The sequence below is a fragment of the Triturus cristatus genome, chromosome 6 (genome assembly GCF_964204655.1).
Source record: "Triturus cristatus chromosome 6, aTriCri1.1, whole genome shotgun sequence".
Classification (NCBI taxonomy): Eukaryota; Metazoa; Chordata; class Amphibia; order Caudata; family Salamandridae; genus Triturus; species Triturus cristatus.
Window position 1 is genome coordinate 1,779,276,164 of NC_140589.1, and position 26,529 is coordinate 1,779,302,692.

Here is a 26,529-nt window from a genome sequence, read left to right on the forward strand (position 1 = left end):
GTCTTGCTTTTCCTCTCTCATTCTGCTTGAATGCTTGCAAAGCCCAATGGTCAACCTTGCCATCTACAGCTGCAGCTTGATGTGATTTGTACCTGCTGGCTGTGTAGATGAATATAACTTTATTAAACAAGTTAATCAAGGTTGGATTCTCCTGTTGAGCCTCCTGGTGGTTTTAGAGCCGGTGTGCTCTGTGTACCTTTGTAGGTTTCATAGTGCTGGTCTTCGGTGCCTTTCTTGCTGTCCGCAGTTAATCGCCACTCTCCATCCAGGCTTATGACACATTTTACAATTTAGGGCCCGATTCCGATCCGGTTAGGAAAGCATTCCCACCTAGGGACCGATTACGATGCAGTTAGGAAGGCCTCCTAACAGCATTTGCTCCTTCCAAATCGGATCGGGAATGTGTCTTCCTGACCGAGGGCCAGATTACGATGCGGTTAGGAACATAGGCTTCCATAGAAGTTAATGGGAGTCCAACCCAATCGTATTTGGAGCATCCGGATGCATCATACTCGGTCGGTCGGACTCTCCCGATCCGAGTCGGTCGGGAACTATTTCCAAACCGATGAGATCGGGAAGGTTTCCTAACCGCATCAGAATCAGGCCCTTAGAATTAAAACAAATTCTTAGTTGCAAACTGACTGCAACCAGTTTCCATTACTCACTGGATAATGTCTTGCATCTGTAACTGCTACAACATGTAAAAGTCGATTTCTCATTTGCACTACAAGAATCCCTGTGACTTAATGGAATCCTGCTTAGGAGACACACAGTCTGCTTTATACTCCTTTCACAAACATTAAGATATGGATGCCAGTTCCAGAGAAGAACCATAGATGAAAATATGTTCTCAGGTGCCTGTTGTACACATTTTAAAAACCTTTTATTTCAATTGCTTTTCTGTGAGTGCCCATAAAATGGTAATGTAAGGCTGCTGTAAACTCCCAAAGAGACACTCCATTTTGAGCATGTTAAGTTAGCCTTTCTGCTTTTGGCCCTCATGCAGGTTGTAATTTCCTTCCACAGATCTTGTGAAAGCGTCAATCCATCAAAACAAGTATTTTGGTAACACTTAAGGCGACACAGCCTGCTACAAGATCCGTGATATCTGCATTTGAAGGTCTGACAGTGGATGTGTCAAATAAACATGTAATCCAAGTTGACGTATTTTCCTCATGCTTGCTCATACCAGTTAAGTGTCTGATTAATGGAAAGACCCCAAATGTAGGGTAAACATTGGAAGTCAGCCCTATACAGACCCCATGAATTGACCACTGAAGGAGAGAGGCCTTCACACCAGGTTATCACGAGAGGTCGCGCCGGCCTACTGAAGCTCCATTTGTGAGCGGAGAGCCGACACAGTGAGGCGAGGAGCTGAGCCCAGCGGATGTGCTTTCCTTTGAAGGGAACACACTCTTCCTGCTAAAGGCTGAAACCCACAACAGATCTGCTGTGAACAGGTATTCAGTGCGCTGACTCCTACGAAACTCTACTCCTTGCTCTCATAGTGTAGCACATAGAATAGTCTCTAGGGTGTTCGGCTGCGAGAAACATTCTGATCGTGCTCAAACAGTTCATATCATTCTCGCTGCATGCTGTTTTAATTATATTCTGTGTGGTTCTTATTCATGTACTAAACAAGATGAGACTGTTGAAATGAACACTTTTAAATAGATCTAGTGTCTTTTCTTAGTACAATGCTTGCATGTGCTATTCTAAAGACCAAAATTGGGCTTGAAATACCACTGTGTCCCTGACCCCTTTATGGGACTGTTACTAACCCAGATAGCACGGATACCACACAGCAGGTATGCTCAGGGGGGTTGTGAGGGGCTACAATAACCTGAACTTGCCTTCTCAAGTGATGGGGCACTGAGCTCAGTCCAGACACCTGTGGGTGTGAATGCCAATCTTTGTAGACCTAGGCCAGAGCCCTAGGATACGCACCAATGCAGATGGATGTAAGAGCACAAAATAAGTCAATTCGAGTAGCAACCGCAGTGTTACATCAGCTCCTTCCATTATTAAAGTCCATCTTCGGCGCAACTCTGGTTATAACCAGCTACACTTTTGGAATTGAAAGTAATGCATGAACTTGGTGGAAACAATGCAGTACACATGTTTGTGCAGCGTGTATATAAAGTGAAGCTAGTTACAAAGCAGGAGTGTGCAATATGATGGAGTACTGCAGTCGGTAGTGGGGAGCGTAGGTACATCATCAAGGGTGGTGGTAGCACAATGGGAGAAGGTTCTGTATTGAAGCTTAATGGGATAATTGGGAAAGTCAGGGAAGTGGTAGAGCTGCTGGAGGGAGAGGTGGTTGAGTGGGAAGGGGTACGAGTGGGAACTCCTTAGGGCCGGATTGATTACCCTTTGCTGGTTTTAGGGATTTCAGCTCTTTTTTGGGAAGTAGTGAATGGATCTGGACTAGGACGGTTGCCCAGATTAAAAATCAATAGCCGAAGATATTACCTGTTGTGCACATGTGGAATACCTGTAGCTAATACTTCAAATCTATAAGGACACTTCCTTATTCAATCTTCTAGTTAAATATTACAAGCAACAGTATCACTTTGAGACATGAAGAATGTCCTTAGCAAAACCCAAACAAGGTACTCTATCATACAAATGTGTACATAGCATTAACACTCACTTTGAAGCAAGAATAATAAGCTAACCATCTGTATCAAGTCAAACCTAATTAGAAACTTTTTTGTAAAAAATAAAATAAAAAAAGTCATAATAGTGGATGAAGGCTTTAATAAAACAGTCTTATTCTTTATCAATACCTGTAAATTCTTTAAAGCAATAGCAAAGGTAACAGCTGTGGAGAGCAGTTTGCAAAGCAGTATTTGAAAGATCAATACTACTTGCATAAACAAACACAATTAAAAATATAATTGTAGAAGATTTGTTTTTATATTTTATATATATATATATATTTATATTTTTTCGAAAGACTTTTTATCCAAATAAAAGGAAATATATTGCACGCTCTCTGATTTTCATATCTAAGGGTCATGATAAAATGCATTTTTGTATGAACTAACAGAAAGCCGGAGTCCCTGTTAGAATACTACCCATCCAAGCACATACGTCACCTCATGCCTTTATGTTTTTCCTCAGCCTGAGCTTTTTGATTTGTAGAAGCAAGCACTACACAAGAACTGATCTGCAGTGCTAACAACCTTAAAGGGGGGATGGGGCTGAGTCGAGAATCTCGCCCTCTTTATGTTAGGACTAACCTGAATAATAAATACATCAAACTATTGAGGTCTTGCGAGATCTAATGCACCCAGTGCGACATGGATGCTTGCGTCAGCTCTCTTGGTCCATTTTAGGGTGCTTGTGCTGTTATGCATGAGAACAATGTTGCTAAATGCTCACACACAAACTTTCAGGGGGCTGGCGCGGCAGTCCCTCGTCCCCTATTTCCTCGGGAATCTGAAGCTGCATAAGCAGATAAGGTCAAGCAGAAACGTTTACACGGAACTTCCAGTGCGTGAAGTAGCATCATGTTAGGTTACTTTGCAGTTCATGTTACTAACTCCTTCCGTTTTCCGTTCCTAGAGTTTTGGTGCTTCAATCTTATGTGTAGACTGCCTTTTGTTGTAGGCAGTCTATTTGTGTGTTCTTCACTGCGTTTGGTGGGTTCCGCGCCTCAAGAATTGTCCACAACCTGATGTGGCAGTGTCACGGAGGAACCGTTAATGAACGAGCCTTGCTTGTCCCGCCCTTTCATGAAGAAGGTAAGAAGTTCTCCCTTTCCCTTGACATAGATGGGTCCTCGACGCACGAAGCGGAAACCATACTCCTTCAGGATATCACGGGTATCCTCCACGACCTGGCAAAGAAGGAAAAGAGAACAGTCAACTACGTAGAATCTATAGAAAATATTTAAGGTAGACTTGACAATACAAGTAATGAGAGCCTTCCGGATAGGCTAATATGTATAAAGCTAAGAGAAGAATAGCACCTCAACTGGCAAGTGAATCTAACAAAAGATCTAAAATTAATAAAAAAGCTAAATTAGATAAAATATAATTTCCTGCCAGGGAATTTGATAAAATATGAGAGAGATTTGCAAATGTCAATACTACTGAGTGTTTCACTCCTTTCATGAACTCTAGTGGAATGCCATGGGAATGGTCCTATTGTACTAAGTCTGCTCTGAGTGGGAGGGCCTTGTCCGCTCCTTTCCCTGGATCTCTCAATCACTTCAACAATTGTCAGGCGGGCTCACAAGTACACAATTTGGAAATCAGTCCAGAATAAAAGTTAAAAACCTGAACTTACTTTGGGTCGTTTTTCCCCTTACTTCTCCCAATACTATAATGTCAAAATGCCAGACAATGATGTTGTATCACAAGGATGTGATTGAAAAATTGACCAGTCAAAATATTGAATCCACAAAATGTACTACCACTGAAATATCAAGGTAAGTAGATATAGAGCAAAAGTAAATCTATACTTTCTTGTAAAACGTACCTTGTCGATATAGTGGTAGGCCACGTTGTGGATGCAATATTTTGGGTGCTATTTCAAGCATGATATTGTGACACACAACACAGGCACATAAGCAGAAGGGCCACTAGAGATGGTTTGGTGTCACCTATCATTAAGGAGAGGTTGATGAGGCAGGGTGTATGCCCTGCGTACTTTAATTTGATATTTCACTGAAAACCTTGGCTGAATCCACAGGGCAAAATAAATATGTGGTATCAATCCTAAAGATATGAAACATAACATCCTTATGTAGTTAGTCTGTGTTACAGACCTGCAATCGTATACCAAATCAGTGAACAAAAGTAAAACGAGACAATATTAACCATGGTCTTGATCAGTTGCAAACACTGATGGAAAGGCGTTGGAAGCTGCATTTATCTTTACGTAAAGTTTGTACAAATTATGACATGGTCAAAGTGAATATATATGTATTGATCTCATCCCTGAAGATTGGGAAAAGGTATATTAAACTGTGATAAAGCCAACCCTTCCTTTACTTGGGAAAGAAAAAGATAACGTAAACAGCACGACAACAGTGCAATCTTAACTTGGTACAGATATTATGAATAAAACCAATATTAGTAACCATGATGGATCAGTGGCGCGTATAGATATTTTCTATTGGTATTCTTGCCTGGTTTTATAACAGAGGAAATAGAACGCTGGATGTTAACTGAGAGATCTTTCATGTGACAACTCAGCTGATGACTATTGCCATCAACAACACCAAAAAAGTATGCCCTACAAAGGAAACCTGGTATAAGATAAGACTTCAACACAGTATTAACTGGCAAGCAACTCTTAACAGGTGAATCTGGAGAAATCCAGAGATAAGGAGAAATAAGAAGGAATTAAATTTGGAATTCATTAGTTAAGGAACCTTCAGTCAAATGCCTTTGGGACTTAAATAAACCCCAAGTGGTCAAAGTCAGAGACACAGAAAGAGGAACTATTATTTTAAGAAGAAAGGCCTACTTTGAGCATATAATGAAAACATTTGATGTCAGATTTCAACCTAATAGTGTTATGTGCAAAATATATTTTTACCGGTGTATTCAGTCACAAGCGTAATGTTAAAGGCAGGCTTTAAACAACATAACTTTGTTGAAACTATCAGCTGGCAAAAGGCAATTTACAACACCTGCTCTGGAGCTGTGATTTCCACGTTCTGACTCTCGGGTACTAGTGGCGGCAATAGACAACAAGCACTTTAAAAAAGTCCTCACTTTATGAAGAATTGTTTATTCTGAAGTGTAGTTGGTGCCAGGAAGCTGATGTTCAGGAATTGGAAAGCCAAGTCTAAAGGGAATATTGAGCTACGGGTGAAGGATAAGAGCGAACAAGTAACAATTTAAGAGATACCCCTTACAGAAGGACTGAGCAGGTTGACCTCCAAATAGGAAAATGCAGTCCAATTTTCAGTATGAACGACATACACGCAAATAAAGCTCATTGAGTTTAATTATATGTAAATTCACCTTATGCATATTCATTGTGGTTATCTGGAAAACGTTAAGTTTACTATAGAGTGGGTTGACAGTACCCAACCTCCTATAAAGTCACAGACAGTTCACAAATATGATAAGATTTGGGTACCTTTCCAACATTCTGCTGTTAATTATGGAGTCCAGAGTGTATCTCTATCAACCGTCTGTTTGTTGGAGAGTTTCAGGTAATTGATGAGAGAAGTCTTCCCAAGTTAAATTAAGAAGGCTACCACTTTACGGCATGGTCCTAGTAAGTTTTAGTTTAGGGCGTGTTTTCTTTAGTCTGGAAAATGAGCATCTGATTCCTTGAGTCGAATGTTGGAGCACCACTGTAAACAATGGATTACCAAAATCCAATAATGACTAGTCCAAGCGCTCTGCTCCAACAATCCAATGTTTGCCCTTCTGGTTCCCCCTGTTCAGTTTAGAACATTCTACCCTCAGTGGCTGCAATGTTTTGCCTCAGGATAGAACAGTCGGTAAAGGTCCTCTCCCTAGTTCTAAGTCCAAGTCTAACCCGGAGAGGGAGGGCCTTTAACAACCAGTACAGCCGTAGGCAGCTGGGTATGAAGCTATAGTACATTATTAAAATCTGAATTGGAGTGATGAACGGCATTCTCACTTGCTCAGTTCACAAGCATGGTCGTGATTCACTGTTATGTAGCCTTTCCGATAGTGCATATCTCAGCAATCAATAGTCCTGAAGCAATCTGGACAGAATGGCCGTAATCTTCAGCCCTGCCCGGCACCCATCTGGGCATTGGGACAGCTACGTTGAGAATGGATAACACAAAACAGGCACTCAGAAGACATTTATGGGCAATGTGCAGAAATATTCAGACCAGAGACTGGGGCATTGCGTTGGCACTATGGGTTGCTTGCAAGGAAGAAAGAATTAACACCAGAGGTGCGTCTATTAAGCTGAACCTTATTCATTGGTTGTTTGCTTTACTACAGGTACTATTTTTTTGGTTTAAACAGATTTTTGGGTTTAAACTAGTTTGACTCCAGTATCTTAACCAGCAGTTTAAAAACATGAACAAAGATTTCTCCTGAGAGGTTGTAAGAATCATGAAGACTTAATTCTCCAGATGTATAAAACAAATGTGTCACAGCAGAAGGATGTGCTATGAGAACCTATTTCATGGAAACATTTTGCACATGCTTTGTTGCAAAAAAACTGTCTCCGAAAGCCAGATGTGAAATGGATATGACTTACCTGTATATTTCCCATGACTCCTGTTGATTCCATTCTGCTTGCCACATTCACCGAGTTGCCCCAAATGTCATAATGCGGCTTGCGGGCGCCAATAACGCCAGCCAAAACTGGCCCTTTGTTCAAACCTAGAAGTGAAAGTGGAGAGGAGTTTAACAGTGTGTTCTAATTTTAACAATATTAATAGTTTTGTGTCTCCTGTAAACCGAGCAGTAGGTTTCCCAAGACCTCATGCAAGCTGCTGTGCTGCTAGTTGTATGCTTTGTCATCATCGGAGGCTCTAAAAATTTAATTACTAAGCAGCAGAGGGTATAAAATTTTACCAAAGCACTTTTCAAGCTACAGCATTTTCCATCTCTTTGGTCTAGCAGTGGTGGAACACATGCCATACCCATACAGGCGTGCATCCCACACTATTCATTCCATGGCGGTGCATGTAACAGCTGTGTCTCCTTAGGCTCAGAGGACCCATAAGCACCAATGGCGAACCCTACTGTACTTCTTGCCATCCCTCTTTTGTCGTCCCTCACTGTTTCCCATGCCTGTGTTCTCTTGACTCACTGTCCTGCCCTCGATAAGCTTTATTTGTGTCTTCCCTTTCCCTGTTCGTCACCTGCTTGTGCCACTTTACCTCTAACGCCAGGCCTGTCTCACCTCTCCTTTTGTATCCTGTCTGGAACAGCCATATCACGCTTATTGCACAGACAACTTCTCTACATGTAACTTCTACTCTGCACTCAGTAACCGTTCTCTGCACTTACGGCATTTTTACCCTAACAGTGTCTGAAGCTATCCTGCTCAAGGACACATACTTCTAAAATGAACACGGAATTGAATTTAGAGGCATCTAATGATGACAAAAGAGTGCCACATGGCCTACCATTGGTATCCACAATGCCTACACCCCTGCTTGCCTCAGTTACTTCAGAGCTGCCTCTCCTGCACCTATGGAAAGGATAATGTTACTTACCCAGTAAGCATCTGTTCTTGACATGTAGAGCCACATGCTGTGCATAGCTCGCCATCTAGTGTTTTGTCCGGATGTTTGCACGTGTTTATCTTTGAAGGATTCTTTCCAGTCACGAGGTAGGCGACTCCTCCTTTCGACGATAGTGAGCACGGGCATCGACTCCATTGTTAGCTTGTTTGCCGTAGAGGGTGAGAATGGAGTAGTAGTAAAGAATAGAGATGTCCATGCGTATGTATGTAAATTAAATAGAAAGCTGCAGCAGCTACAAGTATCTGGGGAGGTGGGTGGGCGCATGTGACTCTACTTGCCAAGAACAGATGCTTACTGGGTAAGTAACATTATCCGTTCGAGGCATGTGAGCTGTAGATCACATGCTGTGCATAGATTACATAGCAGTATCCTCCCAAAGCGAAGGCTAACCTGTAGCTGTTGGAGCTGTCTAAAATAGTGTCTTAAGTACTGCTTGACCCTCATTGGCTTGTTGTCTTGCTGACACATCTACACAATAATGTTTAGTAAATATGTGCAGTGTAGACCATGTTGCAGCTTTGCAAATGTCAACAATAGGAATGTTTCCTAAAAAAGCCATAGTGGCCCCTAACTTATGAGTGGAATGTGCCCTAGGGGGGTACAGTTAGAGTTCTCTTTGCTTTCGCATAGCAGGATTGAATGCACTTAACAATCCACCTTGCAATATCTGATTTTGAGATAGGATTACCTTTGAGTGGTGGCGCAAAAGCAACAAAGAGTTGTTTCGTTTTACGAAAAGATTTTGTCCTTTCAGTGTAGTACAAAAGTGCTCTTCTAACATCTAAGGTGTGTAGAGCTCTTTCTGCAACTGAATCAGGTTGAGGAAAGAACACGGGTAATTCTACCGACTGATTTGTGTGAAATGCAGATACAACCTTAGGTAAAAATTTAGGATTAGTACGAAGAACCACTTTGTCTTTGTGTAGTTGGAAAAATGGTTCTTGTATGGTTAATGCCTGTAATTAACCCACTCTCCTTAATGATGTGATTGCAATGAGGAAGGCTGTTTTTTAAGAGAGGAACTGAAGTTCGCATTTGTACATGGGCTTAAAAGGTGGGCCCATCAACCTTGTAAGGACTATAGTAAGATTCCACAGTTGAGCTGGTGGAAGTTTTGGTGGCATAACTCTTTTTAGTCCTTCCATGAAAGCTTTGATCACAGGTACTCTAAACAATGACAAATGCTGTCTATTTTGGAGATATGCAGCAATTGCCGCTAGGTGTAACCTGATAGAGGTACAGGGCAACGCTGATTGTTGCAAGTGTAACAAATTGCATGTGATGTTCTGTATGGAAGCATCAAGAGGGTTGATATGATTGTTACCACAGTAAATAACAAATCTCTTCTACTTGGCTGTGTAGCAGGCACTTGTAGTAGGTCTTCTAGCTTCCTTAATGATACTCATACATTCTGATGGAAGGTTTAAGTAACCAAACTCTAAGATTTCAGGAGCCAGATCGCGAGGTTCAGCTGTTTGGGATCTGGGTGTCTGATTTCTCCATAGCTCTGTGTGAGGAGACTGGAGGTTAAATGTAGCTTTTGATGCAGAGCCAGAGATAGCTCCAACAGGGTTGGAACCAAGGTTGACGTGCCCATATGGGAGCTACTAGGATTAGTGTGAGAGACGTTTGCCTGAGCTTGTGAACCACTAATGGAATGAGTGGGAGAGGCGGAAAAGCATAGGCAAATATCCCTGACCAGTTCATCCATAGTGCATTGCCCTTGGATTGCGGGTGTGGCTACCTGGAGGCGAAACTTCAGCATTTGTATTTTGGTATGTGGCGAACAGATCTATGTGAGGGACTCCCCAACTTTGAAAGTATGGGAGGAGAACCTGAGGGTGGAATTCCTATTTGTGTATTTGCTGCCTCTGCCTGCTGATGAGATCTGCAATCTCCTTGTTCACTCCTGGGAGGTGTTCCGCTAGGAGATAAAGTTTGAGGTGAATGGCCCACCTCCAGATGTCTTGGGCTAAGTAGGACAGTTGGAGAGAATGTCCCCTCCCTGTTTTTGTATGTAATACATAGCTGTCATGTTGTCTGTCGAACTAATACAGCTTTGCCCTCTAGGTGAGTCTGAAACGCTTTGAGGGCTAGAAAGATTGCAAGCAGCTCTAGATGATTGATGTGGAGCAACTTCTGCTGTTGACTCCAAAGGCTTTGCACTGTGTGATGTTGTAGGTGAGCTCCCTAGCCAGTGAGGGACGCATCCGCTGTCAGTACTATCTGTGGAACGGGGTCTATGAACGGCCGTCCTTTTGACAAATTTTGTGTTCCATCACAGCAGAGCGATGAGTACGGCCGCTTACCAACACTAGATCGGTCAATAGACCCTGTGACTGGTTCCACTGACTGGCTAAACATTCTTGAAGTGAACGCATCTGCAGCCTGGCATGGGGGACGATTATGATGCAAGATGCCATCATTCCCAGCAGTTGCATACAAACCCGAATTGGAATGCAATGATTGGGTTGAAACTGGAGAATGAAAGTCTGAATATTTCGAATTCTGGCTGCGCTGGGGAAGGCAAGAGCCTATTTAGTATCTATCTTGGCTCCAAGGTAGTCGTGAGTATTGGCTGGTTCGAGATGTGATTTTGTCACATTGATTGTGAACCTTAGTTGATGTAGTAACTGAATCGTTCTGAAAGTGTGCTGAAGACATTGCTGGTAGTGCCAGCCGTCCAAGTATGGGAAGACATGGATGCTTTGGCTTCTTAGGTGAGAAGCTACTACCGCCAGACACTTTGTGAAGACTCTGGGAGGGCTGTGGTAACTTCAAATTGGAGTATCTTGAACTGGAAGTGTAGACCAGCTACTACAAACCTGAGGAAATTGCAATGAGCGGGGTGGATTGGAATATGAAAATAGGCGTCTTTTAAATCTAGAGTAGACAGAAAGTTGCCTTTCTTCAGCAGAGGAAGTACTTGTTGAAGTGTTACCATGTGGAAATGATCTGACTGAATGTAAAGATTGAGTTCTCTGAGATCTAATATTGGTCTCAGAGAACCATCTTTTTGGGGTATTAGGAAGTAAAAAGTGTATACGCCCGACCCGTGATGTTGTAGTGGTACGGGATCTATAGCTCCTTTTAAAAGTAGAGCCTGAACCTCTTGTTTGAGGAGGTATAGGTCATCTGGTGGAAGTTTGTGTGAATTTGAGGAGGTGTAGGTGATCTGGTGAATGTCTGTGTGACTTTGGTGGAATGTTTGGAGGAGTATTGATGAACTCCAGGCAGTAACCAGAATGGATAATTTGTAGTTCCTATTTGTCTGTTATTATTGACTGCCAGATTGGTAGGAAATCTGACAGTCTTCCCCCGACAGATGTTAGGTGGTCGGGGGGTGGGGTGGGGAGTGGAGGCAATTCACTGCTTTGTATTGGAGGGGGAGGTGCGTGTTTTTGAACCCCTGCCGTTGCCTTTGCTGTTGTTACCTGTGTAACCCCCTCTGAAGTAACCCCTAGATGGAGAGGGTTGGTTATTGCCTTTATAGGTGGTGGTTTCCGAGGAGGTATTTTTTGAGCCTCCACGGTAAAAGGAGCACCAAAAGAAACCACGGCTTTTTGCTGACTGAGGGGCTCCGATGGATTTGGCCACTTCAGTGTCCTTCTTCATTTTCTGCAGTGAAGAATCAACCATCTGGCCAAAAAGATGCTCTTTATCAAGGGAGTGTTTTAAATGGAGGTTTACACCTCTGGTTTGATCCCTTATATGCGAAGCCAAGCATGTCTTCTCAAGAGGACACTGGTGTTTATCGCTCTAGCAGCAGTGTCTTCAGCTTCTAGGGAACATCTTATAGCGTTATTGGAAATAAGTTGCCCTTTATGCACCAGGTATTGTGCCTTAGATCTATGTTCCTGGGGCAAATATTGTACTAATTGCTCCATCTCGTCCCAGTGCACACGGTCATATTGTGCTAGCAATGCCTGAGTGTTGAAGAAACGCCAGAAATTGGGCGCCTGAGAGGCTACCCTTTTCCCGGAAGCATCAATAAGTTTGGATTCCTTATCCGGGGGTGGAGCATCTCCTGTTGTCTGGGAGTTGGCCCTTTTCCTTTCATTGGACACCACCAGGGAGCCTAGTGGCAACTGACCTTTAATATATACTGGGTCCGACTGTGCTGGCTTGTATTTTTTGTCTAGTCTAGGGGTAAGAATATGAGCTCTGACCGGGTCGTTAAAAATGTCATCTACATGCCTGATCATCCCTTTGAGCATAGGTAGTGTATGTGATGACCTCTGTGTGGTTCTGAGGGTTTCAAAGAAGAAATCCTCTTCTAATGATTCCTTATGTAGCTGCACCCCATGGTAGTTGGCAGCTCTACCCCGTAACTCAATGTAGCCTACACTGTCATCTGGTGGAGAGGGCTTGTTAGGATATAAATCAGGATCATTGCCCGTGGGCAAATTGGTATTGTACTCATCCCATGGGTCTTGCATTGGTTGATTATCATTCCCATTCCCACTGTCATCCCCATCATCCTGGTTGTCAGGTGTATGCAGTGGTGAATGTTCAGGTAAAATAGGCTGAAACTGAGGTGCAGAAAGAGGGAGAGGAGGCAGGGAAGGGTTAGTTCCAACCATTCTCTTCTTTAAAGGAATGTGGTATTCTTCCTCTGTATCACTCCTTTTTCAAGTCACTTTAGTGGTGATATGTCCAGTTTGAGGATGAATATACAGCACTTTTTGTTTTGGATCCGGTTTGTCGATCGGAGCATCGAAACTGTGTCTTTTTGGTGATTTTGGCAGATTGGACTGTTTCGGCGCCGAACGTTTTGGTGCCGAAGTCTTGGATGTTGATGTTTTCGGATCTGACCTGTGTTTCAGTGCCGAATGGGTGGGGTTGCCGCCGGACTGGTGTTTCGACCCCCAAGTTCTTAGCTCCGAACTTGATTTGGAGGGAGTCTTTTTAGGGCCAGAAGGCTTTTTGGTTGGCTTTGGTGCTGAGCCAGAGGGCGGGGCGTCAGACGCACGAGCTCGGTGCCGACCGGAGCCCGAAGGCGCGGGTTGGACTGGAGCCTTCTTCTCTTGTGGAGTTGGCTCTTTGGACGATGGGGGAGCTGTACTCTTGGTACGTTGTCCATGTGGGAGGTCGTCCTCTAGTTCGGAGTCGAGCTCTGGGATCCCGATCGGCTCCTGCTTTTCCTCGGTTCCCATGACCTCGCCGGCCTCTTCGTCCGATTGTGGGCCGAAGATATCCGGAATGGAGCTTGTGTGCTGGCTCTGCATGTCGCCGCGTCGAGCCAGACAGCCGTGAAGTGTTTTCTTGGAGCAGAAAGCCTGGCACGCGTCGCAGTCCTGTTCTCTGTGTTCAGGGGACAAACACAGGGTACACACTTTGTGTGAGTTGGTGCGCGAGTATTCCGCGTGATACCGAGGGCAGAATTTAAAGGGAGTTTGTTTCATCGACTGCAGGTCTGCCTGACGCGGGTAGGCCTGACGGCCTTCCACGAGTTTTCTGATCGGAAGTTTGCCTTTTGCAAGTAAATACGATACGCGATAGAAGGGAAAACGCGGTCGAAAACAATACCGTCGAGGGTGAGTATCTTGCGCATCGAGGGAACCTGAAGGAACAGTGTCGAACTGGAGCGCAGTGATAGACGTCCGAACCCGATGGCGGAAAAAAACAATCCAACAATGGAGTTGATGCCCCTGCGCACTATCATCGAAAGGAGGAGTCACCTACCTCGTGAGTGCAAAGACTACTTCGAAGAAAAACAAGTGCAAACATCTGGACCGAACACTAGATGGCAAGTTATGCACAGCATGTGATCTACACCTCACATGCCTCGAACACATGATTATCAATTCAATGCAGGAAGTGGCTAATATCAGGCTTTTTCTTTCACCACCAAGTATCAGACAAATGGATGGAACAAACTCGCAAAACCTGACCTTGGGTTCAACGCAGAATCAGGAAGTCCACACAACGGGTGAACAGGAACACCATGGATTTACTAAACTGCTCAGTTTGGGAATAAACGCCCAGCACCAGGCTTCTCTCTAAAGCTGATGGGTCTAAAAAATAAAATCTAGCTCAGTTAAAATAACTGCATTTAAAAGCTGAATTTACATAGCATGACTTTACTTACTAAACGTACAAAATTCATACCTTTCTAAACAAGCATCCTGCTTGTACTTATTGAAGACATGCTGGAGAAGTTCTTAATGAGAGGTCGGCCAATCATCTACCCATTGTTAGTGCGGTGTAAAGTGTGCTACCATTATCAATACATCCTAAGTGCAGTGTTCCTTACACTCCAGGCATCTATCAATTGTAAGCACAGTATTACTTGAACTCCAATTTTCTATCCATTGTCACTGCAGTGTAATCTTTAGTGATTGTGTGTCTAGTATCACTTATATTCCAATCGCAATTGTAGTATTTCTTGTGCTCCAAACATCTACCTATTGTGACGTGCAGTATGACTTAATTCACTTAGCAAAGTACAGGTTTACCTTTACTTCGGTCATCAAACCCATTGTGGCTAAACTATTCCTTGCGTGCCAATCGCCTGCCCAGAATAAATGCAAAATTAACATGACCAGCTATTATCTACCTACTGTAAGGAAAGTTTTGATTATACTGCAATCAGTTACCAATTAGGGGTGTTATAATTTGTGCTGCTATTATCTTCTCCTTGTGAGCACAGTATGACCTTTGCGGATCCCCTGCAGGGCATCTAGTGCTAGACCAAGCCTTTTCACTACATTGGTGAGTGGCCAACCATCAGAGCTTCTCTCACAAGGCCACTGAAGGTGCTCTTGCCTGTTCGGGCTCAGGGAGGACCTGGCAGGGCTGTTTGAGCTGGACTGTTCCCATTGGAGCAGGGTCAAGGCTGATCTACATATGGTTGGATCCAATCTGAGGTGGCATGGTGGGCGAAATAACAATGGACTGGGATGCGGCCCGAGTTATTACTAGGGACTGAGATTAATTCAAGCATTCCACTCATCACTTTGTGTTTACTTCACTATGTTGCGCTAAGTGGGACAGGTATGCCCAGACGTTGGTTCCATGCACACTGTGTCACTGGAACTTAGCTCTAACTGGCTAATGAGCCCTTAGGCAGGTGAAAGAGGTCCTAAGTTGATTGTGTTTCAGTCCAGGGAGGTCCTGGCTTGGCAGTTCGGGCTGGGCTGTTCCCATTGGAGCACGGTCGAGAATGATTTACAACTGTTGGATCCAAACTGAGGTGGTATGGTGTGCATGGACTATGATGTGGCTTGAGTTATTACCAGGGTTGAGATTAATTCAAGCATTCCACCCATCACTTTTTTGTATACCTTACCTATTCTGAGCATGAAGTTGTTGAATGACTGGTAATTGATGTTCATTAAGGTCACTTTCATAGACAAGGCGAAGTCGGCGAGATCCGCTAAGTGCTGCCAGCGCTCTTTATCGGAAACTTCTTCTTTCTGAAAGAAAAAGCAACAGATTCTGCTGTTATCAAGTTCTGGAAGCATGGGCTGCTTGTGCTTCACTCAGGGCAAAGCGAATCTTGTCATTAATTGGTCTAAAACAGAACTGTATTTATGCAGTTAAGTCCTCTTTCCCAATAAATAAATCGGATATAGGCTTAAAAAAAGGCAGCTTCGGGTAACACCTGTAGAAGAACCTACAGTTGATGCTGCACAGGTGTCGAGGTTTAATAACCACTGGACCACTGGACCTCTGTTGGAAATGGCTGAAAGCAGCTTCAAAACTCGCAATTCTTAAATTTGGTGAGGGACTTTTTAAAATTAATTTTTGGAACCATGCTTCTTTCTTAATAGAGGCCCCTACAAAATTCAAGCAAAAAAGGACATTAGATGGAGACATACAGCAAATTCCTACTACCAAAAAAATAAACAATTTCCATATTTAGATAAAGAATGGTGGCAGAAAAAAATCACATCATTTAGAATGGAAGAGGAAGCTAGCAGTACACATGGAAGATTGGTCAATGCATCTGGATTCGATGGTGTAAAAGCTGAATGGAAACTTTCCCTAGTAGTCTGTGTTATTTGCACTTAAAGGCGTTTTGGTGATACACATCCAAGAACCACTCAGCCATGTTTGTAACACGATTAAATTCTTTGTTAAATATGACCTTTCTCGTTACATAAACCAGGCAAAATAGAAGTGAAAAATGTATTGAGTGAATCATCTGCTTTGAATAAACTCACTGAATATGCCACGGCCTTCAAAAAGTGAGCTCGTGGGGCACATGGACCAACTCTGTTTATCACTAGGGGAGCCATGTAGCTCCACGCGGGGCACTGAAGCATGCTTCTTTAAATCCCAGTAGTAACTTACTCACCCCAGCAAGAAGGTGAACATTGGCAGGCCAGCACGGCACCATATCGCCCTAAGGTGGCCACCCAGAACATCTATATCTATTCACCTCTGCGCCCAGAGTGCAATGAACTCCTACCTGCCTCAAAACATTAGTAAATGAAAGTCTAAATCCAACTGAGAAAGGACAAGTGGGAGACTTCTGAAGAAATGGGAGGGCTTGATACCAGCAATTATTTTGAATATTTATTTAAATTACTAATGGTAGAATATAAACTTCACTAAACAAGTCTTCTCCTCACCCATGAGATTTACTCTGATGCGGCTTCTATGCCAAGAGCTTTTCAGGTTTTCTCCAAACGCTGTAACAATATCAATTCTACGTCCCAACGCTAAGCCCTCTCTCCTTCAATTTTGATCTTTTTGCAAAACATCTGGTGCATTAGCAGAGAAGGGCCTATTATAACAATAGAACTGTGGCCATATTTCCCAACAGATAATAGCCTTGCAATATTAGTTCAGTGAGAATGAACGCACATCTAGAAGCCAAATTACACCATGTTCTCCCTCTTCAGCCACATATTAAATTATTTAATATACTAATGTCTGTCACACTAGACAAAATCCTCCTCCACCCTTCAATCAACGAGGAGCCGCTCGCTGTTTCCAGGTACTGCACGGTTGAGCTTGGCCGCCACCAGAAGAGTTCTCAGGGTCTTAACTGCTTGGATAGAGTTCAAAGCACAGTGCAGTGCCTTATCAGCTGCACCCCGGAAAAACAACCAGCGGATCGTCAATTAATAAAATACCTGCATGACTTATTAACAATCATCTAAAAAAACTGTTTTAAAAAACCCAATAATAATGTAGTCCCACAAAAATGGACTGCACATTACCATCACCCTCGAGCAGTGACGTAGTGTTCTATGTACATGCGTGTTAGCCTATGGGGTGCAGTATCATTGTTTACATACTAGCACTGTCAATTGTATCCAATTCCTAAACATTTTATATAATTTATAGAAACACTTTCATGCTTCCTGATTTAATAACATTTTATTCTACAAAATATCAGGAAATCAGAATAAATTTACGAAAACGTCTCCTGTGTGGCTTTAATGCCTTATACAGCCTGTACATTAATGGCCAGTAACTATGCTGTTTTTAATTGCCATTTTGTTCAGCACCGGATTTTTCATCGATTGACATGCTTGAATCATTTCCGTCATCAGCTTGGCAGTCCCAAGTACTATTAAAACCACAGTAAAATGACAATAGACGCAACAACGTCTGTTTAGTAGCCCGGCCACCTCATTCAGCCTTTGAGGTGAATGTGATGAGCACTCCAGGTCTCCAGGAGACCATCGGAATTCACATCTCTATAGCACGTGGAGAGGGAGTCCCAGGAAAGAGCTCAACTCTTAAGTTTCTAGGGGCAACTTTTCACGGGAATTCCTACATTTTCTAATCTACCCTTACTGACAGACAGCCCCAGCTTCAACTACACACAAATGGAAACTGTTTCTGGAGTTTCATGGAGTGTCACCATGCTGGACAAGATCCTTCTTCAAGATATGTTCTTTTTTGTGGTTATCAAAAGATCTGCGTTGATGACCCTCATTTGCAGTGGCTGTACTGTTTGCAAGCATAGATCCTATTACTGAGATATCTGCTAGACTTTTCCTTCAAAGACCAAAGACCGTAAAAGATTACAAATTTAGGGTAACACTTTTTCCTCAGGAAATATATATGGAGTCCCCTTCTACAGGTGGGTGTCCCCTTGCCAGAAGATGATTCCATGTATAGCGTTCATCCAGCACTCAAAGGTGACACGAAAAAAAAGTCTTTCAGATATTGCTGAACTGAAGTTCTCTAAAAAGCATCTGTATATCGCTCTAAAAAAAAAAAAAAAAAAAGATTTTCCTCTGATAGGGTGTCTACAAATTGCTCCAGTGCACTCCATGCGGAAATTGGTGCAAACATCCAGCACTCCTGATGCTCTGCCATTATTCCCCCCTCATCCCTTGTTGATGGGAGACCTACATTAGACCGTGAAAAATATGTTACATTTGATGAAAAAATCTCCATATACTGCAGCCTCGCCGATAACCAACTCATCGTCACCTGTGGCACTACTGGTGATGGCCCTTATTGTCATCAGTAACTTGCCTCCCCCATGGAGGGTCCAGTCTATGACTCCGTCAGCAAGGATGACGAACCTCTCCATGATGTCTGACCCATTGAGGTCTATGAACCCTGTTGACAATGACTGCTCCTTCAATGACCCAATAGATGGCAACAGCTCCTGGGTCAGCACACAACCCAGCCAAATCTTCAATGATGCAGTCCACAAACTCGTTGAAAATCAAGTCGACAACCCCACCCCAGGGCATCAGCATTCCGCCTTTGTTTGAGATTCCCCTTTAATTTGGGAAAGTGGATTAAAAACTCACAAGAAAAGAAATTGAAGGACCCCCCTCAATTGAAGATTTCAGAAAGACTTTTGTTAAGCGAGTAGTAGGAGGCCCCATCAGCACACTGCCTTCCTGAGTGCCAGCAATGAGCTATGAAAACCCCTAAAAACCCAGGCACAGCCAATGGGACCCAACCATGATGCAAGACCTCTGAACTTCGTCAATACTTTACAGAATAGTGGCGACCTTTGAGAAGGTGGTTCCTCAGTTGCAACACTATTCTGCAGTTCCCTCACAGGCACCAATGCCAATGTTGCCTCCTCCTCACCAACCTACATCTCCCTTGCTGTTGCCTATGCAGCTTCCACCACTAGCATGTGTAGTGCCTTTACCAGTACCTCCTACTACCCAGCTCATAGACGAGGACAAACAACAGGACAATGACCAAGAAGAAGAGGAAGATATCTAGACCAATGGCAGATGAAGGAGAAGCCCATTGTTCCTTGGATGCTGGCATCATCCTGTTCTGCTGGATAGCTTTAAAGCTCAACAAGTTCACCCATGTTCCTAGTCCTGGGAGCAATCTTGGACATTGTTCACCAAGGCATTACCGTCAGCAGACACATCTTAAAACTACTGTTAATGATCACAAGTTTTTCCAAACACAGCACAGTAGAGGTCCAAGCGTACAAATCCCTACTGGGTCTAATGTCTTCCTTAGTAGCATTCTTTTACCTGTGAATGGCACCATTTCAGATGGAGTTAGATCAGGAGTGGCAGCAAGCAGCAGAATCATTGGATAACATTAGTGCTTCAAACTCTGCTGAAGATTTAGAGAAAATCTAAAATCTGGGTTTGTCTTTCAACCTACACAATCCAGACTCATCTTGGCAGCTACATCTGTGGATGGTTGAGGGGCTCTCACGCAGGACCTTTCTACAAGAGATGTATGGATGAAAGAAAATAAATCCTTTCACATCAACGTCTTGGAGTTACAATTCATGTCTGAGTCTTCAAGCATTCCTACTGCAACTGACAAAGATCTGATCAGAAACAAAAACATGACCTCCCTCTATTACACTGCAACACAAGAGGGCACAATGTCAATCACCCTTTCGTAGAAGACACAACTGCTAGGAGACTGGACTGTACAGAGCAGCATAGACATCTCAGTGGAACATCTATAATGGATTAAGAGTGAGCAGATGGATACCCTCAGCCATGCTTTTTTTATTTTATTTTTTGCAGAGTTTTATATAGCGCGAACTTGACCCGAATCCAATCAGGTATCAGAGCGCTTTACATAGCACCAGTTACGTTACATGAGGACACACATTCATTTTTTGCTAGGCACGGGGAGATTAAGTGATTTGCCAGAATCCCAGGATGTTCAGCGTCATTACCGAGGCTCGAACCCAGTTCCCCAGGTCCGAGGTCAAGCGCCCTAGCCGTTAGGCCAACTCCTCTCCCCTGCTTTGTTGGAGTGCCACGAGTTGGACCTTCACATAGATTCAGACAATAGGACCATCCCACACTAGATCCATTCGTCACTCTTCAAAACAAGAAATGCCGGTCCTTTGGTAGCAGTTACTGGCAAACAGGCCTGATGTACAAAGCCTCCTTGATCACATGGTAGAATTGTCTTGCCTGTCTTTACACAATTTCCCCTTATCCCTAGGGTCCAGTGTGAGGCAAGACGGTCATTTTACCTCATACTTATAGCCCGACATGGCCCCACCAATTATTGTACATAAAACTAGCTTGCCTGTCTAGATACCCTCTGATTGTGCAGATCATCCAGCCGAGGCTCCTATACAGACATTAAGGACCGCCCTTGCACCATGACTTCAAGTCAGAACCTGGTTCCTGCCCAATGGGAATTGAGTCATTTGGACATTTCTCTAGACTGCAGGTCAATGCTGGTTATACTGGCTCAAGCAGGCATCCCTTCTATGACCAATACTTTCATTTCAGTACAGGCACATTACATTTTGCTGTATTTACTTCAGTTAGCCCAAGAGGCTCCCAAGTACTTCTCGGCTACGATTTATCAGGTCGCAATATTCATGTTCAGAAAGACATGTGATTCTCCATCCTTCTTCTCTTAGAGGGTCATCAAATAGGTCATGAAAGGTCTTATTTCTCTCAGTCTTCTAACCCCAGTGCCATGGAAACTGAACACTGCACTGAGACAGATTATATCTCCCTTTGACTTCACCTAGGAGGACCACTTGTGGAAGATGATGTCAGCTAGAACAGTGGGACAGCTCAAGACCTTCACAATAAAAGAGCTCCATCTCCACTTTATAAAGGATGAAGTCTGGCTGCGCACCAACCCCAGGCTCATGCACAAAGTACCTTCTGACTTTCATCTGAAAGTCTGTAACACTTCGTTCTTTGCTTCCAAACCTTTTGCATCAGCTGAAAGAGCAGTACATTTACTAGATAGCCATGAGAACATCTTCCACGTATTTGCTTCTTTTGGTTGCTCAGGCAGGGCCTACTCTCTGTTAAAACAGGGCATTGCCAGTTGGCTCACTGTCTGCATCCTTTTCTGCCACAGGACTGCATAGCTCATTCCCCCCTCCCTACCAGGAGTAAAGTGACCAGAAACTCCACCAGAAGCATGCCAGTCATTACAGCAGTCCATGCAGGAGTGCCTTGCCGGGACATCTGCTGCAGAACTAGATGAGAAGAAAGGCACACATTTATGAAGCTCTTCTCTCTGGACCTGAACTTGGCCCCAGACATTTCAGTGTGCCAAGCAATCCTGCAGAACCTATTTCAGTGGGGGTCAGCCTGTTTCCCATTTATTGTATGTTCTATATACTGCTTGCTATTCTGATTCAAGCATATATCTATGAATCTACAAAAGATCCAATGCTGGAGAAGAAATGATTTACTTATATGTAACTCATTTCCTCCAGTGTTGCCCAGTCGGAGACTCTTTACCTATTTGGTTATATCCTTCATGCTTGGGAGTGGAGTGCTCAGCACATTCACCTCACTGGATGAAGTTTGGGTTGTTTCAAATTAAATGAATGTGCTACTAAACAAACACTGTTGCTGGGCCTATGGCTATTTTACCACTGGTTATTGCTACTAACTTAAAAGTAATGGGGATTCCCAGTCTGACGACGGCAATGATCGACCCTGTAACTCTATGAAAAATGCCAATGTTGCAAAACTGAAGTTACAGTTAAGTACCTAATTTATTTATTGTTTATTGCACCTTTGAAAGATGAAAACACAGTGTCAGGAATGTCGCCGCTCCGAACCAAAGATGGCATCTAGAGAACACGCATGCGCGGAGGAGTCAGGCAAGAATAAAAGCCTGGCTTCCCCCGGAAGAAGCACTTTGCGTACTGAATCCTGAAGCCCCGTATACCCAAAGCTCATCCGCTTCCTGTTTGGATTCCGTATCCCGTGTTTCTCCTTGGCTCTTCCCCGTTTGCCCGTTGTGCCATCGACCGCCGTTGGACCTCACCGCTGTCCTTTTTCTACCCTGTAATTTTAGGGCTGTACAGGATATCCCGGCGGCATTATCAGAGAGGGATGGTTTCCGCTGCGGTGTTGTGGCGTGAGAGCTTACTTTCCGCCTACCGATCGGATCTGTGGTTAGCTCATTCGCTGACCCAGCGTCCCACCGGCGGGTCGGGCTGGAGGCTCTGCGTTTAACTTCCCGGACGGATTTCCACTGCCCTTGGCTCCCGCAATTCGAACGCCGCTTGCCTTTGTCTTCTGACAATTTCCCCGCTCCATTTCTCCCGGAACTGTGGCTACCTACTCAATCTTTTGACTCCTGAGCTCTCTGCCTGAGCCCTTGGTTTCGCGTCATATCGTCATTAGCCACTCTCTACGGAGTTTCTCCTTCAATCACTGTGACCCAACTGTGAGTACACCGGACATCAGATGAAATCAAGGAACACCTGAACTCCGGTAACATTTGAAGGTCGCTCTTTTCCTTTATGTTTATTCCGTTTGTATTTGTGCTGCTTCAACTGCTGCCAGCTCTATATATGGACTGTAGAATCCTGATATCCTGACTTACAGAGTGCAGCGTGATATGTTAGCTGGGAGGAATTAATGGTGAGCCTGAATATAATTGGTTACAACTACTATCTCTATGTGCCATATATATATTTAGTGTGCTCTCCTTGTTCTTACAGCCTCCTGGGTGGCTCATTTTATATGTTCCCCATACCAGAACAGGAAGTAGGGAGATATAAGGTATAGCACTGAATTGGGAGGGTTAGATGGGATACGTCATATAATCTGTTAGCTAACCCCTCCTTCTTACTTTTAGCTACCTTACAGTGAAGCGACTGACGGCAGAGACTGTGCAAAACATTCATCCCCTTTTTTTGTTTCCCTTCTTCCCCTAATCACCTCTATAGTATAGAGTCTGATATGCTTAGGTGGTGGTTTAGGGAAGTTGTGGACATTGCCATCAGTTCCTGGGCGCCTCTGCAGAAACACAGGTGAGACACATCACCGTCCTAGGAACCTGACACACAGTTATTAATTATTTAAATAATCAATCTATTAATTCCCTGCAGGTTCCCACTCATTCTCTTCAGCCTTTGTGAAGCCACATAAGGGAGTTCACGTTTTAATTCTGCTATTATTTTTCTCAACCACTCCTATTCTTGTAAAGAGATCTTTCCTAGCCCCTCATGAAGACAAGAAGCAATGATGGGTCAAAGCTCACATATTTCAGCTTACACATATCAGCTGGATACCCTCTTGGGTAATTGGTGCGATATACAAATCAATATAACATAACAGATCCAGAATGGCCTATACGAAGATCAAGTGATTTCACAGCGGGTTAGTCGTGTATCAGGTGTTATCCTGATCTGCTTCTGAAAGTCCACCAACCCTGCTGGTCTTTGAGAGACACAGGCCATCCTGAAATTCCAGAAATTTCCTAAAGGGTGGAGCACTTATTGCACAAGTGCTCACTTGAGGCAAAAACACATGGTCAGCATCCAAAGTGATATTTTTTAGAGAAAGTTTGGTTGATGCCTCACGTGCAATTATAAGCCCCAACTCCCCTTAAAGAAACCTCCTGTGGTACAAAGTGTTTACGTCTGTCAGAACTTCAGATTCCTCTCACATTTCCTAATTTGTCCTCGATCTCAAGGTACTTTTGACACCAGTTTATGCTTCGACAGCAAGTGAGAAAAGGTATATCTAAGTAAAGCCTGGATTAAGGCAATAGTAACACTTGTTCTTAGCGCCAAGAGACGACTCAACGTTTAGTATTTGCTATTGAAAGTTTTGTTTATCATGCACCTCGAAGAGTGCATCTGGATGATACAGCCCCATTTCGATGGATAGTGTCTTACCTTGATTGTGCTGTTGAATCCATTTGTGTTGGAGTCTGGTGTTACCCCGGAGGCAGCCATGTAGGTACTCCCAATAGTTTTGATCTTTGTGATGCAGCGGAACTGTTGATCGTCCAAGAGCTGCATATGGAAAAAGCACAATGTCACATTTTGGTGTGTATTTTCCAATAACCAGAACATAAGACATCAGTTTATGAGATCAATTGAATCCCAGGACCACAGCTCGAGCCCCCCCCCGGCCTGCTCCATACATAAAAACAGAGTAAAGGACCCTAGAATTGGATCAGGCCAAACAAACTGACTGGTGGCTCGAGAGAAATGATCCAATCCTAGAATCTAGTTTGAGGCACAATGGTATAAAGGGATGTTGGGGGCTTTACAGGACTTTACAGATATTATAATATATAATATATTTCACAGCAATCCATCATGCAGGCAGCTAAATATAATATTCTAAGAGATTTTACTCATAACTCATGGATATGCGATGAACACTTCACTCTTTTATTTTTGATTGCTGAAATGTTTGTTAATATGTTGATAATTTTTATGTACATAACATATATGGGAAGGATACATAACACATCTTCATACATTATAAAATGTCAGTTCTTCCTGATGCAAGGCATGTTCACTTCACAAGGACGTACGTAACTCAGTGGTAGATATGAGAGACACTTGAAAGTATTCCTTTTCTCCAAAATGGTCATAGTTTCTTTATGTGGCTTAGGAAATCTTCTCGCTGGGTGTGACCCCAAAATATTGGGGTAACACAACATGTCATAATGTTCAGATACAATAACACTGCTTTAAAAGAGGGAAGTAAAATTTTATCTCCCAAAATTCAGTCAGTGACACCACCTTAGAGAGAGTTCCTTTGATGGGGGAAGTCTGGTCAGTGTAGACTTCTCTCAGGCTTTTCTATTGGTGCCATCAAAATAATTTCACTCGATACGTCCCTTTTAACGAGAGTGGCTGATCCACCGCCATATCCAGCGCCTTTACCTCTACAAAGGTTCTCCATGCAAAGGGTGGCAGACTTTATGAAAAGGCGGTTACAGTGTCCAAATATGCTGTAAAACACCCCAAGCAGGTTGAAGACAGTAGATATGTGGGAAATCACAATCTACCGTCACGTGGAGAGTTCATTTCCAGTGCTCAGATTTGGAGGCAGAAATTCCAGCATTCAAAACAGTCATTAGTGGATTTTCTACCAAACTATTCCTCAACCTCAAAATTGGCTTCCCCAGAGCCCTCGTGGTAAACTCGGCTTCCCACATTTACTAAAGTTTGTAGGGTGTTTGTGTAACTTAATTCAATTTTGTGCTGAACACACCACACTAGCCTTTAAAATAGTTGATATACTGACATATCACATATTAGTAAATGTTTGCCTAAATGTAGCAGATTTTTCACTGTCCTCTTGACCGAGGTGCAAAAGGCAATGTATTCTGCTGGGAATTTAATCCACACACGCTCTAAGTCATGCTGCTTCTGCAGAAGATATCATCACACACGAAGCATAAGGCCTGGGTTTACTGGTTAGGAGTCCTGAGCTAATTGTAGTGGCATGGAAGCAAAATAAAGGTTCACAACTGGATACAGAATTGTAAATGTTAGGATAAAATCATCAAAATATATTTTTACATGGGAAAAAAGACCCTTACATATTCAATACACAGTATCTATAGCTTTATCCACCACTATTTGTTCACTTATCCTGAGGCATAAACTTCTGGGGCTGTATTACACCTAGTGCTCTGGGGATGCAACGGGTGTGTGTGCCCGCTTTTTGCACATGTGGGACACTATGGTACACATGTAGCGCAAGTGTTATCCTGCATGGGCGTTCCCTCATTTGCATGTTAGCGAGGCCCCATGCAACTGAGGGATCACTTTGCCTCTACACCCACACCGTATTACCAACATGGGCACCGAGGCAAACATGCCTTTAGCAGGGGCACTGACAGTACACCACAAAAAGGTGGAGCATGGTCAGTGTGGCTTCGGAGGGCAGCCCTCTTGATGGGTTCAAGGGGGTCCCATGAAACCCTCAGATATCCTGCAAGCGAATCCTTAACCCCTCTTTAAAGTGCAGGCAGGCTGCCACCTGCACATGGAAACCCAGAGCAGATTTGAAGCAGCCGTTCCATATTTCACTGAATGCGCTGCCCCAGGACAGCGCCGGTTCGTAGCTGTCATGGGGGCGCCACATTCATTGTAATGGGGTGAACTATCCCCATTTACTCCTGGTGCATCTGCTTAAAGATCCGTGGCA

At 43.5% G+C, this 26,529-nt stretch overlaps 1 protein-coding gene across 2 annotated transcripts in view; it reads right to left on the bottom strand.

Annotated features, from left to right (window-relative positions):
- Positions 1 to 2,953: 2,953 nt before the first annotated feature.
- The window catches only part of ADCY3 (adenylate cyclase 3), a 335,432-nt gene continuing 311,856 nt past the window's right edge, over positions 2,954 to 26,529 (bottom strand). For both annotated transcript variants that reach the window (XM_085613086.1, XM_085613087.1), the window contains exons 17-20: positions 24,252 to 24,371; positions 15,501 to 15,627; positions 7,213 to 7,337; positions 2,954 to 3,844 (exon numbers count right to left, since the gene is read on the bottom strand). In XM_085613086.1, the coding sequence (XP_085469212.1) occupies positions 3,662 to 3,844; positions 7,213 to 7,337; positions 15,501 to 15,627; positions 24,252 to 24,371 (555 nt within the window). In that variant the 3' untranslated portion in view covers positions 2,954 to 3,661. The remainder of the gene's footprint in view (positions 3,845 to 7,212; positions 7,338 to 15,500; positions 15,628 to 24,251; positions 24,372 to 26,529) is intronic.